The sequence below is a fragment of the Scyliorhinus torazame genome, chromosome 5 (genome assembly GCF_047496885.1).
Source record: "Scyliorhinus torazame isolate Kashiwa2021f chromosome 5, sScyTor2.1, whole genome shotgun sequence".
Taxonomy (NCBI): Eukaryota; Metazoa; Chordata; class Chondrichthyes; order Carcharhiniformes; family Scyliorhinidae; genus Scyliorhinus; species Scyliorhinus torazame.
This window is the reverse complement of record NC_092711.1, coordinates 103,113,817-103,129,075: the sequence shown is the minus strand read 5'-3', so window position 1 is coordinate 103,129,075 and position 15,259 is coordinate 103,113,817. Positions and strand designations below refer to the sequence as shown.

Here is a 15,259-nt window from a genome sequence, read left to right as displayed (position 1 = left end):
AAAAGAAACCTCGGGAGGACCACCATTTTAACCGACTGTACCCTACCCACCAGCGAGAGTGGCTACATGTCCCACCTTTTAAAATCCTCCTCCATCTGTTCCACCAACCGCGTCAAATTAAGTTTGTGCAGTGCCCTCCAGCTCCTAGCTACCTGAATCCCCAAGTATCGAAAGCTCCTTTCCGTCCTCCTCAACGGTAGGTCGTCTATCCCTCTTCCCTGGTTCCCTGGATGGATCACAAAGAGCTCACTCTTTCCCACATTGAGCTTATAGCCCGAAAAGTCTCCAAACTCCCGTAGGATCTGCATTACCTCAACCATCCCCTCCACTGGATCCGTCACATACAGCAACAGGTCGTCTGCATACAGCGACACTCGATGTTCCTCTCCCCCTCGAACCACCCCCTTCCATTTCCCCGACTCCCTTGACGCCATGGCCAAAGGTTCAATTGCTAATGTGAACAGCAGAGGGGACAGGGGGCACCCCTGCCTCGTCCGTCGATACAGCCGGAAATACTCCGACCTCCGCCGGTTCGTGACCACACTCATCACCGCGGCTTTATACAGGAGCTTAACCCAACTAATAAACCCTCCCCCGAACCCAAACCTCCTCAACACTTCCCAGAGATACTCCCACTCTACCCGATCAAAGGCCTTCTCCACGTCCATGGCTGTCACTATCTCCGCTTCTCCCTCCACCGATGGCATCATTATAATATTTAGGAGCCTTCGCACATTAGTGTTTAACTGTCTACCCTTTACGAATCCTGTCTGGTCCTCGTGAATCACCCCTGGGACACAGTCCTCAAGGCCAACCTTTTTGCCAGCAACTTAGCATGTACGTTAAGGAGCGAGATCGGTCTATACGACCCACATTGCAGTGGGTCCTTATCCCGCTTCAAAATCAAAGAAATCGTCGCCTCCGACATTGTCGGGGGCAGGGTCCCCCCCTCCCTGGCTTCATTGAAGGTCCTTACCAGCAACAGGGCTAACAGGTCTACATACTTCCTATAAAACTCCACCGGGAACCCATCCGGCCCCAGGGCCTTCCCTGCCTGCATGCTCCCTAGTCCTTTAAGCAGCTCCTCCACCCCAATTGGCGCCCCCAAACCAGCCACCTCCTGCTCCTCCACCCTTGGGAACCTCAATTGGTCCAAGAATCGCCGCATCCCCTCTTTTCCCCCTGGGGCTGGGACCTATACAGCTCCTCGTAAAAGGCCTTAAACGCCTCATTCACTTTCCCCGCACTCCGCACCGTAGTTCCCCTGCCATCTTTGATTCCACCTATTTCCCTCGCTGCCATCCTCTTACGGAGCTGATGTGCCAGCATCCGACTCGCCTTCTCCCCATATTCATATATCGCCCCCTGTGCCTTCCTCCACTCTGCCTCTGCCTTCCCTGTGGTCAACAGGTCAAACTCTGTTTGGAGACTTCGTCTCTCCCTGAGCAGTCCCTCATCTGGAGCCTCTGCATAGCTCCTGTCCACCCTTAAAATCTCCCCCACTAACCTCTCCCTTTCCCTGCCCTCTCTCTTCACCCTGTGAGCCCTGATGGAGATGAACTCTCCCCTGACCACCGCCTTCAGCGCCTCCCATACTACTCCCACCTACACCTCCCCATTGTCGTTGGCCTCCAGATACCTTTCGATACACCCCCGCACCCTCCCTCGTCTGCCAGCAGTCCCACATCCAACCTCCACAGCGGGCGTTGGTCCCTCTCCTCCCCCAGCTCTAGCTCCACCCAATGCGGAGCATGGTCTGAAATGGCTCTGGCCGAATACTCCGTTCCCTCCACTTTCGGGATCAATGCCCTGCCCAGAACAAAAAAATCTATCCGGGAGTAGGCCTTATGGACGTGGGAGAAAAAAGAAAATTCTCTGGCCAAAGGCCTGGCAAATCTCCACGGATCTACTCCCCCCTTCTGGTCCATGAACCCCCTAAGCACCCCGTCCTAGATCTAGAGCGATGTAATGCTGGCTCCAGCACCGTATTAAAATCCCCCCCCCCCCCCCCCATTATCAAGCTCCCTACCTCCAGGTCTGGAATACGCCCCAACATCCGTTTCATGAATCCAGCATCGTCCCAGTTCGGGGCATATACATTCACCAGTACCACCTCCGTCCCCTGCAACCTACCACTCACCATCACGTATCGGCCTCCCTTGTCCGCTACTATGTTCTTAGCCTCAAACGACACCCGCTTTCCAACCAGTATTGCCACCCCTCTATTTTTCTCATCCAGCCCCGAATGGAACACCTGTCCTACCCATCTCTTCCTTAACCTGACCTGATCTGCCACCTTCAGATGTGTCTCCTGAAGCATGACCACGTCTGCCTTCAGTCCCTTTAGGTGCGCGAACACTCGGGCCCACTTAACCGGCCCATTTAGGCCTCTCACATTCCACGTGATCAGCCGGATTGGGGGGTTACCCCCCCCCCCCCCCCCCCCCACTAGCCATCACCTATCTTAGGCCAGTCCCGTGCTCGCGCCTCCCGCACCCTCCAGTCTCCCAGGCGGGGAACCCCCGTCCCGACCACCTCTTCCATTTTCAGTTCCCCCTCGGACAGTGCAGCAGCAACCCTAAAGAAAACACTCCCCCCCCCCCACTAGATCTACATCTAGCTCTTTTGCTCCCCCCATATTACTTCCGTGAGTCAGCTGACTTCTGCTGACCCCGGCTTCCCCCGCCTTCCCGTTGATCTCCCCTGTGTGCGAGTCTCTCCTCCTCCTTACCTTCCTCCATCCCCCCCCGCTTTTGGCGCGGAAAAAAGCCTGCGCTTTCCTGAATCATCCCTGCCCCCTGTGGCTCCGCTCCTGTTGCGGCCCTTATCCCAGTTCCCTCATCCCCGAGTCTCACCTCCCTCCAGCACTGACGCCCACATTCCCCATCATCATCATCTCGTCTACAGAAAAGAAAAAAGGAATTTTAACCAGAACTCCAGCCACATCCCCATCCATCATCCCACCCATGAAGTATTCTTTGCGCATATTTACAACCCCATATACAACCGACATCTCCCCCCGCAACCACATCCGCTCAGTTCGAGTCCAGTTTTTCCGTCTGAATAAAGGTCCAAGGCTCTTCTGGCATTTCAAAATAATGGTGTCGGTCCTGATAAGTGACCCACAGTCGCGCAGGCCGAACCTGACTCTTTTTTTATGCAGCACCGCCATGGCCTGGTTGAAGCCAGCTCTCCTCCTTGCCACCTCCGCGCTCCAATCCTGGTAAACTCAGATCACCGGGTTCTCCCATCTACTGCTCCGCCCCTTCTTGGCCCATCTCAGCACTTTCTTTGTCCGCGAAGCGATGGAACCTTGCCACTATCGCCCTTGGCGGCTTATCAGCCTTGGGTCTCCTCACCAGGACCCGGTGGGCCCCTTCCAACTCCAGGAGGCTCGGAGAGGCCTCCGCCCCCATCAGCGAATGGAGCATCATACTCACGTATGCCCCGGCATCAGCTCCCTCCACTCCTTCGGGAAGACCCAGAATCCGGAGGTTCTTCCTCCTCGACCTGTTCTCCAGGACCTCAATTCTCTCGGCCCACCTCCTGTGCACCGCCTCGTGCGCCTCCATTTTTACCGCCAGGCCCAGGATCTCATCCTCGTTGGTATTCACTTCATCATTCACCTCACGAAGCTCTACCGCCTGGGTCTTCTGGGTCTCCCTCAGCCCCTCGATCGCCAACAGCATTGGCGCCAGCGCCTCCTTTTTCAACTCCTCCACACATCGCTTGAGGAACTCCTGCTGGTCTGGTCCGCACGCTGCTCGCTCTCCACCATCTTGCTTTTTCCCCCTCGTTTTGGTCTCTGCTCCAGGGCCTCTTTTCTCGTCGTTCCACCGCTGATCTCTGCCATATATTGTAAGGGGGCCCTTACTGCACCTTCCCACACGGGATTGATTCAAAAGAAAGCTCCGTTGGGGCTCCTCTGGAGAGCCCGAAAGTCCATTGTCGTGGGAGCTGCCGAAACATGCGGCTTAGCTCCGCATCGCCGCAACCGGAAGTCCACAGTGGTTATTACAAAGTCTACTTTACTTACTTAGCAACGCGGGACCCAGGATCGAAGCTACTAAGTGGGAAGTAGATCAAATCTTCTATGAAGATATGGGTTATACCAGGGGATAAGTTGAAACACTAGTTTGACCCGAATAACACCCACCTAAGTCTGCATAGGAGTCGGAGTGAGAATCCCTGTTCACCATTTAGAATGCCTGATTGACCCTTTTTGGTCCAGGGGGAATTCTAATAGTGGTGAGTTTTTTTTTTACTTCATAACCCAGAACTCAAGTTCTGCAATCTCTCTCCATTTAAATGTCGATACATGTCTGGTACGGCCGCATTTGGAGTATTGCGTACAGTTCTGGTCACCGCATTATAGGAAGGACGTGGAGGCTTTGGAGAGGGTGCAGAGGAGATTTACCAGGATGTTGCCTGGTATGGAGGGAAAATCTGATGAGGAAAGGCTGATGGACTTGAGGTTGTTTTCGTTGGAGAGAAGAAGGTTAAGAGGAGACTTAATAGAGGCATACAAAATGATCAGGGGGTTGGATAGGGTGGACAGTGAGAGCCTTCTCCCGCGGATGGATATGGCTGGCACGAGGGGACATAGCTTTAAACTGAGGGGTAATAGATATAGGACAGAGGTCAGGGGTAGGTTCTTTACGCAAAGAGTAGTGAGGCCGTGGAATGCCCTACCTGCTACAGTAGTGAACTCGCCAACATTGAGGGCATTTAAAAGTTTATTGGATAAACATATGGATGATAATGGCATAGTGTAGGTTAGATGGCTTTTGTTTCGGTGCAACATCGTGGGCCGAAGGGCCTGTACTGCGCTGTATAGTTAAAAAATAAATATTGTTTTATTTCATACTTCCTGACAAAGCAGACAATTCACATTTTCCCAAGTTATGCTCCATCTGTCAGGTTTTTTGCCCACTCACTTAACCTATTTGTAGTCCTTTGCAGAGTCCTTAATTCCACGTCACAAATTACTGTCCGACCTGTCTTTGAGTCATCAGAAAGTTTAGCCACCAGACATTCAATCCCATCATCCAACACATTCATATAGATTGTAAATGGTTCCGAGCACTGATCCTGGTGACATTCCACTTGTCACATCTTACCCACCCAGAAATGACCCATTTATACCGACTGGCTGCTTCCTGTTCGCTAACCAATACTCTATCCATGCTGATATGTTGACCCCACACCATGAGTTCATATTTTGTGTATTAACCTTTGATATGGCACCTTTGGAATTCCCTTCTGGAAATCCAGATAAAGCACATCTACAGGTACCCCTTGATTGACATCCCGTGTTACTTCCTCAAGCATCTTGATAAATTAGTCAATCACGATTGATTCCCTGAACGCCATTTTCAAACACTGTATCAAAAGAAAAATCAAATCTCCTCTACCCCTCTGGCTCCATTGCCAATTACCTTAGAGGGACTCACTTTCTGTTAAAGAGCCTGTCAACCTCTCTCACCCACTTTCCTGAAAGTGAACATATTTAATCAGGAAAAGTCCAACAAATTCAAATATTTTCCTGTTAAAAGTTTATTGACGAAACAGGACATGGTTAAAAAAAAACTAACAGAAAATTACTTGAGGATCAAAGACAACCAAACAGGATGTTCACAATGTTCTGGTCCCAAATGATTTCCCTTCGGCTCCTCTGTACCCTGTTCCCGTGACCCCCCCCCCCCCCCCCCCGCTTTGGACACAGGGGCACTGAACCCTGGAGGTCACATCATCATCAGCCCTGTCACCGCCCCCCCCCCCCCCCCCGCCCCCGCCCCCGAAACCTGATTAGTTGGATGTCCAATTCCCAGTCAGTCCTCCAGCACCTTCCTGTCTCTATTAACGATGCCCATGGCAGTTCCCCAACTGGGGTGCAGGCCCCGTTATTCTCAGCTAAATTCAGCCCTCAGCTCCATCACCTGGCTGTCATTGACATGAGCAATAGAGACAGAAAGGTGCCCGAGGCTCAAATAGGAAGATAAAACTTGTGGATTAGGACCCCCATAAAGGTCAGCAACTTCTTATAAAAAGTCAAATTCCCAGTCAATAAATTAAAGGATCACACGACGGGACTTCCAAGTTTTATGACTTTTAATACAACAAACAAACAAATTAGAAGCTACTTTAACTCGGAAACCTACACATTAAACTATAAACTAGAACTTTGCCCTTTTACGCAATCTAAAATCACACTCCACGAGTATAGTTGCTCTGTCCTGGAAGTCGAAACTTAATTGTCTCAGAACCTGTCCAAAGTGATGATTCATTCCTGAGAATCTACTTCCGTTCTTCGACCAAGACACCAAGGAAAAAAAGGGAGAATAGAATAGAATGTGAACTGGCAAAATACATAAAAATGGACTGGAAAAGCTTCTGTGGCTACGTAAAAAGGAAACGTTTAGCTCAGACAAATGTTTGTCCATTACAGATAGAGTCAGGAGAATTTAGAATGAGGAATAGAGATCCCTGCAGCCACCTCGTTCAACACTCTGGGATGTAGATCATCAGCTTTTGGGGATTTATTCACTTTCAATCCCATTAATTTCTCCAGTATGACTTTTCCACCAATACTAATCTCTGCCAGTCCCTTGGTTCTCTGGTGTTTTGGGGACAATTTCTGTACCTTCCTCTGTGAAGACAGACACACATTGTTTAGTTTCTCTGCCATTTCCTTACTCCCCATTACAAACTCTCCTGTCTCTGCCTGGAATGGACCCACATTGGTCTTTGCTAATCTTTTCCTTGTCACATTCCTGTAGAAGCTTTTCCAGTTGTTTTTTATGTTTCTCCCCAGTTTGCTCTCATCAGTTTCTTGGTCCTCCTTTGCTGAATTCCAATCGATCTAATGGAATCTTTTAACTTTTCATGTTAGCTGAGGTTGCATCACTTTTCCTGTTGGATTTTTGTTCCTTAAAGGAATCTATATTGGTTGTATATATGCAAAGTAAAAGTCACAAAAATCCCAGCGGACCATAGGCTGCTCCCCTTTGACAGAGAGAGAGCTGACTGGTGGTGATTTAACCTGAGGGTCAGCACACCTCAGGCGAGGGGCCTGGTTGAGAAGGCGGGGCCTTCATGAATAAACTCAGCCAGTATGAGAGTTGAATCCTCACTGCTGGCCTTGCTCTGCATCATGAACCAGCCGTCCTGCCAACTGAGCTAACCGACCCTCTGATAAAGATGTAATAATTCCTTAAACATGAGGTATTCCCTGTACCAATCAGTTTCCCAGTCCACCTCAGACAACTTGCCCCTCACACTCTGATACTTTCCTTGTGAGGGACATCCAGATAACTTAAACAAAGGAACCATGTAACCACCAGGGCCCATCTCCATGGCAACGTGGCACGCTTTGGGGGGTTTGAAACAGAAATGGAAACTAAATATCTTCAAACTTCCAAACATCCTTTCACTGTGTGATCCTTGTGCAATTTGATGCCAGGTATTAGCAACAAGGCTCAAAGATCAACAGCCCACTGCAGGCAAAGTGGTGAGACCAGCCAGTGCAGCAGAAAGAAACCCTCTGTAGAGATCTACTATGAGGATTTAGTGAGGAGCTTGCGACACTAAAACTCAGTAGAAATTTGAGTTAAAACCTCTCGGATGCAAATAAGAATCTTTTATTGCCTCTATTTGATTACAATTAGGAGTCACTTAAATCTTATTCTCTGATAAGTCCGGCTAGCAAAAGGACTTAAAGAGAAGGAACTTGTACAGAATTTAACTTTCAAAATAATACATAAATGGTTTCTTGCTTACGGCAAACCAGCTTGCATTTACTTCAAGAGTTAGACTGGAAAGGTGAAAGTATGAAAAATAGAGACAGCGAATAGTTTAGATCAAAGTATAGGTGATTCATGAATAAAGATGGCCGCACGGACCATCACGGTTATAGGAAATCATATCAGCCTTTAGCCATCTATCTGCACCTCTATGTCGTTCTAATTGGTTTGGATTAAAATCAAATGTATTTGATTCGACGGTTAGCTGTCAATCCTCAATGTGCATCATTCGTTCTAAATGTTTCATGTCTGAATATTTGTGTATGTTATGGAATGCGATTCTATGGTTATCAAGTCCAGTTCAAACTGGACTTCTGCTGACTTCGCTATTATCCACATTGTGGACAATAGCGCCTTAATGTTGCTATGGTGCCTGCCCTGTCCTTGGAGTGATAACTGGTACAGCTTGTGTTTTAATGCCACACTGTCTTGAACATGTATTTGTTAGAACAATGGCTTTCTCCTCTCAGCTCAGTAAAAGTGCTGTTTTAATCTACAATGAAATTATGCATAAGTCAGGCTGTTTTGTGTCTCTGTTGAAGCTAGTTGAAGCTATGTGTTTTGAGATGACCTGAGATTATGAGTGCTGAAATCCTTACTTTAAAATGGGTATTAAAACTGGGGCTTAATATTTATACTAAATAGCCTTCTTTTACCTATCAGGTATGTTAGAAAATAGTTGGTTCCCATCACCCTCCGACCACCCCCACTGACCACCTGTCAGAATGAACAAAATGCAGTCCTGGATGTAGAGCAGAAACAATAACAGCAGAATCCAACCCCTGTAATCGATTGTGAAATTGTCGGTGTCACTGCAGGTGCGATTAAACATGCAATCCCGTCTCACATTGAGAGGTGGACGGCCTCTCCCCAATGTGAACTCGCTGGTGTGTCTGCAGGTGAGATAACCAAGAGAATCCCTTCCCACACTGAGAGCAGGTGAATGGCCTCTCCCCAGAGTGAACTCGCTGGTGTGTCCGCAGGTGAGATAACTGAGTAAATCCCTTCCCACACGGAGAGCAGGTGAACGGCCTCTCTCCAGTGTGAACTCGCTTGTGTGTCCGCAGGGTGGATAACTGAGTGAATCCCTTCCCACACCGAGAGCAGGTGAATGGCCTCTCCCCAGTGTGAACTCGCTGGTGTGTCCGCAGGGCGGATAACTGAGTGAATCCCTTCCCACACCGAGAGCAGGTGAATGGCCTCTCCCCAGTGTGAACTCGCTGGTGATTCTGCAGGGTGGATAAATGTGCAAATCCTTTCCCACAATGAGAGCAGGTGAATGGCCTCTGGCCAGTGTGAACTCGCTGGTGTGTCCGCAGGGTAGATAACCGAGTAAATCCTTTCCCACACTGAGAGCAGGTGAATGGCCTCTGACCAGTGTGAACTCGCTGGTGTGTCCGCAGGGTAGATAACCGAGTAAATCCTTTCCCACACTGTGAGCAGGCGAATGGCCTCTCCCCAGTGTGAACTCGCTGGTGTGTCTCCAGGGTGGATAACTGAGTAAATCCTTTCCCACACTGACAGCAGGTGAATGGCCTCTCCCCAGTGTGAACTCGCTGGTGTTTCTGCAGGGTGGATAAATGTGCAAATCCTTTCCCACACTGAGAGCAGGTGAATGGTCTCTCCCCAGTGTGAACTCGCTGGTGTGTCCGCAGGGTGGATAACTGAGTAAATCCCTTCCCACACTTTGAGCAAGTGAATGGCCTCTCCCCAGTGTGAACTCGCTGGTGTGTCCGCAGGGTGGATAACTGAGTAAATCCCTTCCCACACTTTGAGCAAGTGAATGGCCTCTCCCCAGTGTGAACTCGCTGGTGTTTCTGCAGGGTGGATAACTGAGTAAATCCCTTCCCACACTTTGAGCAAGTGAACGGCCTCTCCCCAGTGTGATTGCGTCGATGAACCTCCAGCTCAGATGGGAATCTGTATCCCTTCCCACAGTCCCCACATTTCCACGGTTTCTCCATGTTTTGGGTCTCCTCACATCTCTCCAGGCTGAACAATCAGTGGAAGCCTCGTCCACAACACAGGTACGGTTCCTCCCCGCTCTGAATATTGTGATGTTTTTCAGGCTGTGTAACTGGTTAAAGCTCTTTCCACAATCAGTTCACTGGAACACTCTCACTCGGGTGTGTGTTGTGTGGGTCTTGGTGCTTTTCCAGTCACACTGATCCTTCCACAGTCAGTTCACTGGAACACTCTCACTCGGGTGTGTGTTGTGTGGGTCTCGGTGCTTTTCCAGTCACACTGATGTTTCCACAGTCAGTTCACTGGAACACTCTCACTCGGGTGTGTGTTGTGTGGGTCTCGGTGCTTTTCCAGTCACACTGATGGTTGAAATATTTAGCTGACAGTTCAGGGAAACATTTCTCCTAGATTCAAAGGCCGATGATATCCAGGTTCCAAGGAAGGGAGTGACTGTCAGATCGAGATGTGACGTTTGAGATTTCTGTCTGTAATTCTTCCTCGTCTAATATCCTGTAAAAACAATTTACAAAATTTGTCACTGTCAGTACAGGATAGAAACTCAGAACAGACAATTCTAGTTTCTATGGCACATTTTTTCCTCTCTCTTATTCCCCGAAAGCTGTAAATCTCCATCCCACACACTCCCTCCATTCTCACTCTGCTGTATCTCATATTGACCCTCCTAATTCTCCTGAAGGTGCTGATTCAGGCTGATTGACAGATCCATGCTCACAGCTTCCTGTCCAGGAGATCACAACAGTTTTAGCTGCAGTCGGCCATTCGGCACATCGAACCTGAACCATCCAATGGGATCATTGGCTGATCTACCTCAGCACCATTTTCCGACACTATCCCCCATATCCTTTGACGTCTACAATATCCAGAAACCTCTCAATCTGTGTCTTGAAAATACTTGGATTACTGAGGCTCCAGAATCCTTGGGGGTAGAGAATTCCAAATCTTCACCACATCGTTGAGTAAAGGGGCTGGTTAAGCACACTGGGCTAAATCGCTGGCTTTTAAAGCAGACCAAGGCAGGCCAGCAGCATGGTTCGATACTCGTACCAGCCTCCCCGAACAGGCGCCAGAATGTGGCGACTAGGGGCTTTTCACAGTAACTTCATTGAAGCCTACTTGTGACAATAAGCGATTTTCATTTTCATTTTTCATCTCAGCTTTCTGTCCATTTACCTGCCAGTTCCGCATAACACCCGCCATCCTCATCAATCAGAAATCTGTCTGAGGGTGGGGAGGTGTCAGGCATGTGATACGGGTGTGGGAGTAGCTGCTTTTCCGCAGGTTCTGGTGCCACTAATTTATAATCTGACACTTATCCTGATTGCCTGGCACTCATCTACCTAATCCTTGAATTCATATTTGTTATCATGTCCCTGGAAGACTTCAGGGTTCGGTCTGGTAGGATTATGCTGGAAAAAGTGAAGAAATCATGAATAAAACAGTGCAGGTGGATTCAGCGGGAATGGAGCCGCCTTTTCAACATGGCGGCCTGACCCTCAGGAGGACTCTCGACCACACTCTCTAAGGGGCTCTCTGGGAGGCGGCAAAAATTATAACTGTCGACATTATCCGTGTTATTGACCAGAGGCGGAGTGTGCTGACTCAATATCTGTGAGTTCATGAGGACCACCTGCAAAACGCCATGAAGAGGTTCGATGATCCGGAGGAGAGAATCCTGAACATTCAGCAAGATGCTTCCTCGACGGAGGCAAGAATTCAATCCTTTGAAAACCAGCCGAGTGGCTGGCGGAGGTCCTGGAGAACTTGGAGAACTGAGGGTCGGAGAAAGAACATCTGAGTCATTGGCCTGTCAGATGGTCATCATAGAATTTACAGTGTAGAAGGAGGCCACTCGGCCCATCAGGTCTGCGCTATGGAAACAACACCCCAGTCAAGCCCATACCTCCACCCCATCCCTGTAACCCAGTAACCCCACCTAACCTTTTATTTGGACACTGAGGGCAATTTATCGTGGCCAATCCACCTAACCTGCACATCTTTGGGCTGCGGGAGGAAACCGGAGCACCCGTAGGAAACCCACGCTGACACGGGGAGAACGTACAGACTCCGCACAGACAGTGATCCAAGCTGGGAATCGAACCTGGGACCCTGGAGCAGTGAAGCAACTGTGCTAACCACTGTGCTACCGTGCTGCCCATAAATGATGTTTTTTTCTGTCCATTTAGTGTGGAGGGTAAGGCTCCCGTGAGGTTCTTCGAGGACCGACTGCCACGTTTTCTCAAGCTGGATGTGAAGCCAGGGCGTTTCAAATTAGAAAGGGTGCATCGGTCTTTGAGGCTGAGGGATAGTTTTCATCCCAGGCCTGTAATCATTCGCTTCCACAACTTGAGAGAATGTCCTGGAGAGGGAACGGCGAGGTGGCACCTGGCGCCAGGAAGGAGTGAGGATTTACTTCTTCCAGGACTTTTCGACAGCAACACAAACGAAGCGTCGAGGCTTCGATGAGGTTCAATGGCAGGTCAAGCCTGTGGGGAGTGAATTACGTCAGGCTTTATCCTGCAACCCGAAAAATGGTATCCAACAACTCCGTCAAGTCTTTCAATAATCCAACTATTGCCTTGGCCTTCATTAAATCCATGAAGGGCCAAGATCTGGAGGGATGGTTTGCAGCTAGGACTAACTCAGGTTCTAATCCGGACTCTTTCCAGGTCATGGTGTTGTCTGAATTTCAGAATCAGAGAAATACACATAGGGACAGGAGTAGGCCATTCAGATCCTCGAGTCTGTCCTGCCATTTAGTGAGATCATGGCTGATCTGTGACCTAACTCCATATCCCTGAATATCTTTGCTAAACAAAAGTCTATTTCAGATATAAAATTAACAACTGATCCAGCTTCACCTGCTGTTTGTGGGAGAGAGTTCCAAACCTCTCCCACCCTGAGTGTGAAGAAGTTCTTCCCAACATCTCTCCTGAACGGTCTAGTCCTGATCTTTAGACAATGATCCCAGTTTTAGAATCTCCAACAAGTGGAAATAGTTTATCTTTATCCACCCTGTCTTTCCCTGTTAATATCGTAAATACTTCAATCAGATCACACCTTAATCTTCTAAATTCTAGCAAAAACAGGCCTAATTTGTGTAATCGCTCCTTGTAATTTAACCCCTGTATTCCAGGTATCGTGGGCTATCGTCTTAGTAAACCTGTGTTGCACTCACTCCAGGGGCAAAATATCCTTCCTAAGGTGTGGTGCCCAGACCTGCTCTCAGTTCTCCAAGTGGGGTCTTGTACAGCTGCAGCATAACCTCCGAGTCTTTATACTCCAATTCTCCAGATGGGCGGCATGGTTGTACAGTGGTTAGTACCGCTGCCTCACAGCTCCAAGGTTCAATTCCGGCCTAGGGTGACTGTCTTGTGTCGAGATTTTACTTTCTCCCCGTGTCTGCGTGGGTTTCCTCTGGGTGCTCCGGTTTCCTCCCACTGTCCAAAGATGGGCAGGTTAGCTGGATTGGCCATTCTAAATTGCCCCTTAGTATCCAAAAGGTTAGGTGGGGATAGGATGGAGGTGTGGGCTTAGGCAGGGTGCTCTTTCCAAGGGCCGGTGCAGATTCGATGGTCCGAATGGCCTCCTTCTGCACTGTATATTCTCTGATTCTATGTAAATGCCAGCATTCCATTCGTCTTTTTGATTATTTTCTGTACTTGTTCCTGGCAGTTTTGGGTTCTGTGAACCTGAACCCTCCACGTCTCTTTGCCATCCACTGAACTTAACCTCTTTCCATTCAGAAAGTCCTCTTCTATTCTTTTTTGGTTCAAAACAGATAACCTCACACTCAATTACATTGAGTTCCATTTGCCACAAATTTGCCCATTCAGCTAGTCTGTCAATATCTCCTTGCAATTTTATGCCATCATCTTGGCTGTCCATTATGCCATCTAACTTTGTATCATCAACAACAGTGAAGAGGCCCTTCCGCCCATTGAGTCTGCATCGACACTGGCAAAACACCTGACCGACCTGATTCCATTTGCCAGCACTTGGCCCATAGCCTTGAATGTTATGACCTGCCAAGTGTTCATCCAGGTACTTTTTAACCCACCTCTACCACCCTCCCAGGCAGTGCGTTCCAAACCGTCACCATCCTCTGGGTAAAAAGGTTTTTCCTCAAAACCCCCCTAAACCTCCTGCCCCTCAACATGAGCTTGTGTCCCCTCGTGACTGACCTTCAACTGAGAGGAACAGCTGCTCCCTATCCACCCTGTCCAAGCCCCTAATAATCTTGTACACCTCAATCAGCACCCCCCCACCCCCCCCAGTCTTCTCAGCTCCAATGGAAAAAACCCAAGCCTAGAGGATAACTCAGAAAATTGAAAGGAAAATACAGGATAATCCAGGAAACTACAAGCTGGTGAACTTTACATCAGTGGTAGGAAAATTATTGGAGAGGATTCTTCAAGACAGGATTTGCGCCCATTTCAAAGCAAGTGGACGTATTAGTGAGAGGCAGCATGGTTTGTGAAAGGGAGGTCGTGTCTCACTAACTTGATCGGGTTTTTTGAGGAAGTGACAGAGATGATTGATGAAGGTAGTAAGCCCCTTGGCAGACTGGTACAGAAGGTGAAGTCACACAGGATCAAAGGTAAGCTGATAAGATAGGTATAGCATTGACTTGGTCATAGAAGACAGAGGGTAGCAGCAGAAGGGTGCTTTTCTGAATGGATGGCTATGACGAGTGGTGTTCAATAGGGAGCAGTGCTGGGACCTCTGCTGTTTGTAGTATATATAAATGGTTTGGAGGAAAACGTAATTGGTTTGATTAGTAAGTTTGCAGACGACACAAAGTTGGTGGAATTGCGGGTCGCGATGTGGACTGTCAGAGGATTCTGAAGGATATAGATCGGTTGGAGACTTGGGCAGAGAGATGGCAGATGGAGCCAAATGTAAGGTAATGCATTTTGGAAGATCTAATACAGGAGGGAAATATACAGTAAATGGCAGAACCCTTAAGAGTATTGACAGGCAGAGGGATCTAGGTGTACAGGTCCACAGGTCACTGAAAGTGGCATCGTAGGTGGAGAAGGTAGTCAAGAAGACATACGGCATGCTTGCCTTCATTGGCCGGGGAATTGAGTTTCAAAATTGTCAAGTCATGTTGCAGATTTATAGAACCTTTATTAGGCCACACTTGGAATATAGTGTTCAATTCTGGTTGCCACACAACCAGAAAGATGTGGAGGCTTTGGAGAGGATACAGAAAAGATTTACCAGGATGTTGCCTGGTATGGAGCGCATTAGCTACAAGGATAGGTCGGAGAAACTTGGTTTGTTCTCACTGGAATGACGGAGATGGAGGGGCGCCCTGAAAGAAGTCTACAAAATTATGAGGAGCATGGACAGAGAAGGTAGTCAGAAACATTTTTCCAGGGTGGAAGAGTCAATTACTGGGAGATACAGGTTTAAGGTGTGAGGGGCAAAGTTCAGAGGAGATGCATGAGGGAAGTTGTTTTTACACA

The 15,259-nt window shown here is 48.6% G+C and overlaps 2 protein-coding genes across 2 annotated transcripts in view; one reads left to right on the top strand and one right to left on the bottom strand.

The window, feature by feature from the left end:
- LOC140419270 (uncharacterized) overlaps positions 1-15,259 on the top strand; it is a 229,738-nt gene that overhangs the window by 143,577 nt on the left and 70,902 nt on the right. The gene's annotated exons all lie outside the window — the stretch shown is intronic.
- Positions 6,094-15,259, bottom strand: part of LOC140417826 (uncharacterized) — a 42,931-nt gene continuing 33,765 nt past the window's right edge. The window contains exon 6 of the mRNA XM_072501277.1: positions 6,094-9,800. Within this exon, the coding sequence (XP_072357378.1) occupies positions 8,627-9,800 (1,174 nt within the window). The 3' untranslated portion in view covers positions 6,094-8,626. The remainder of the gene's footprint in view (positions 9,801-15,259) is intronic.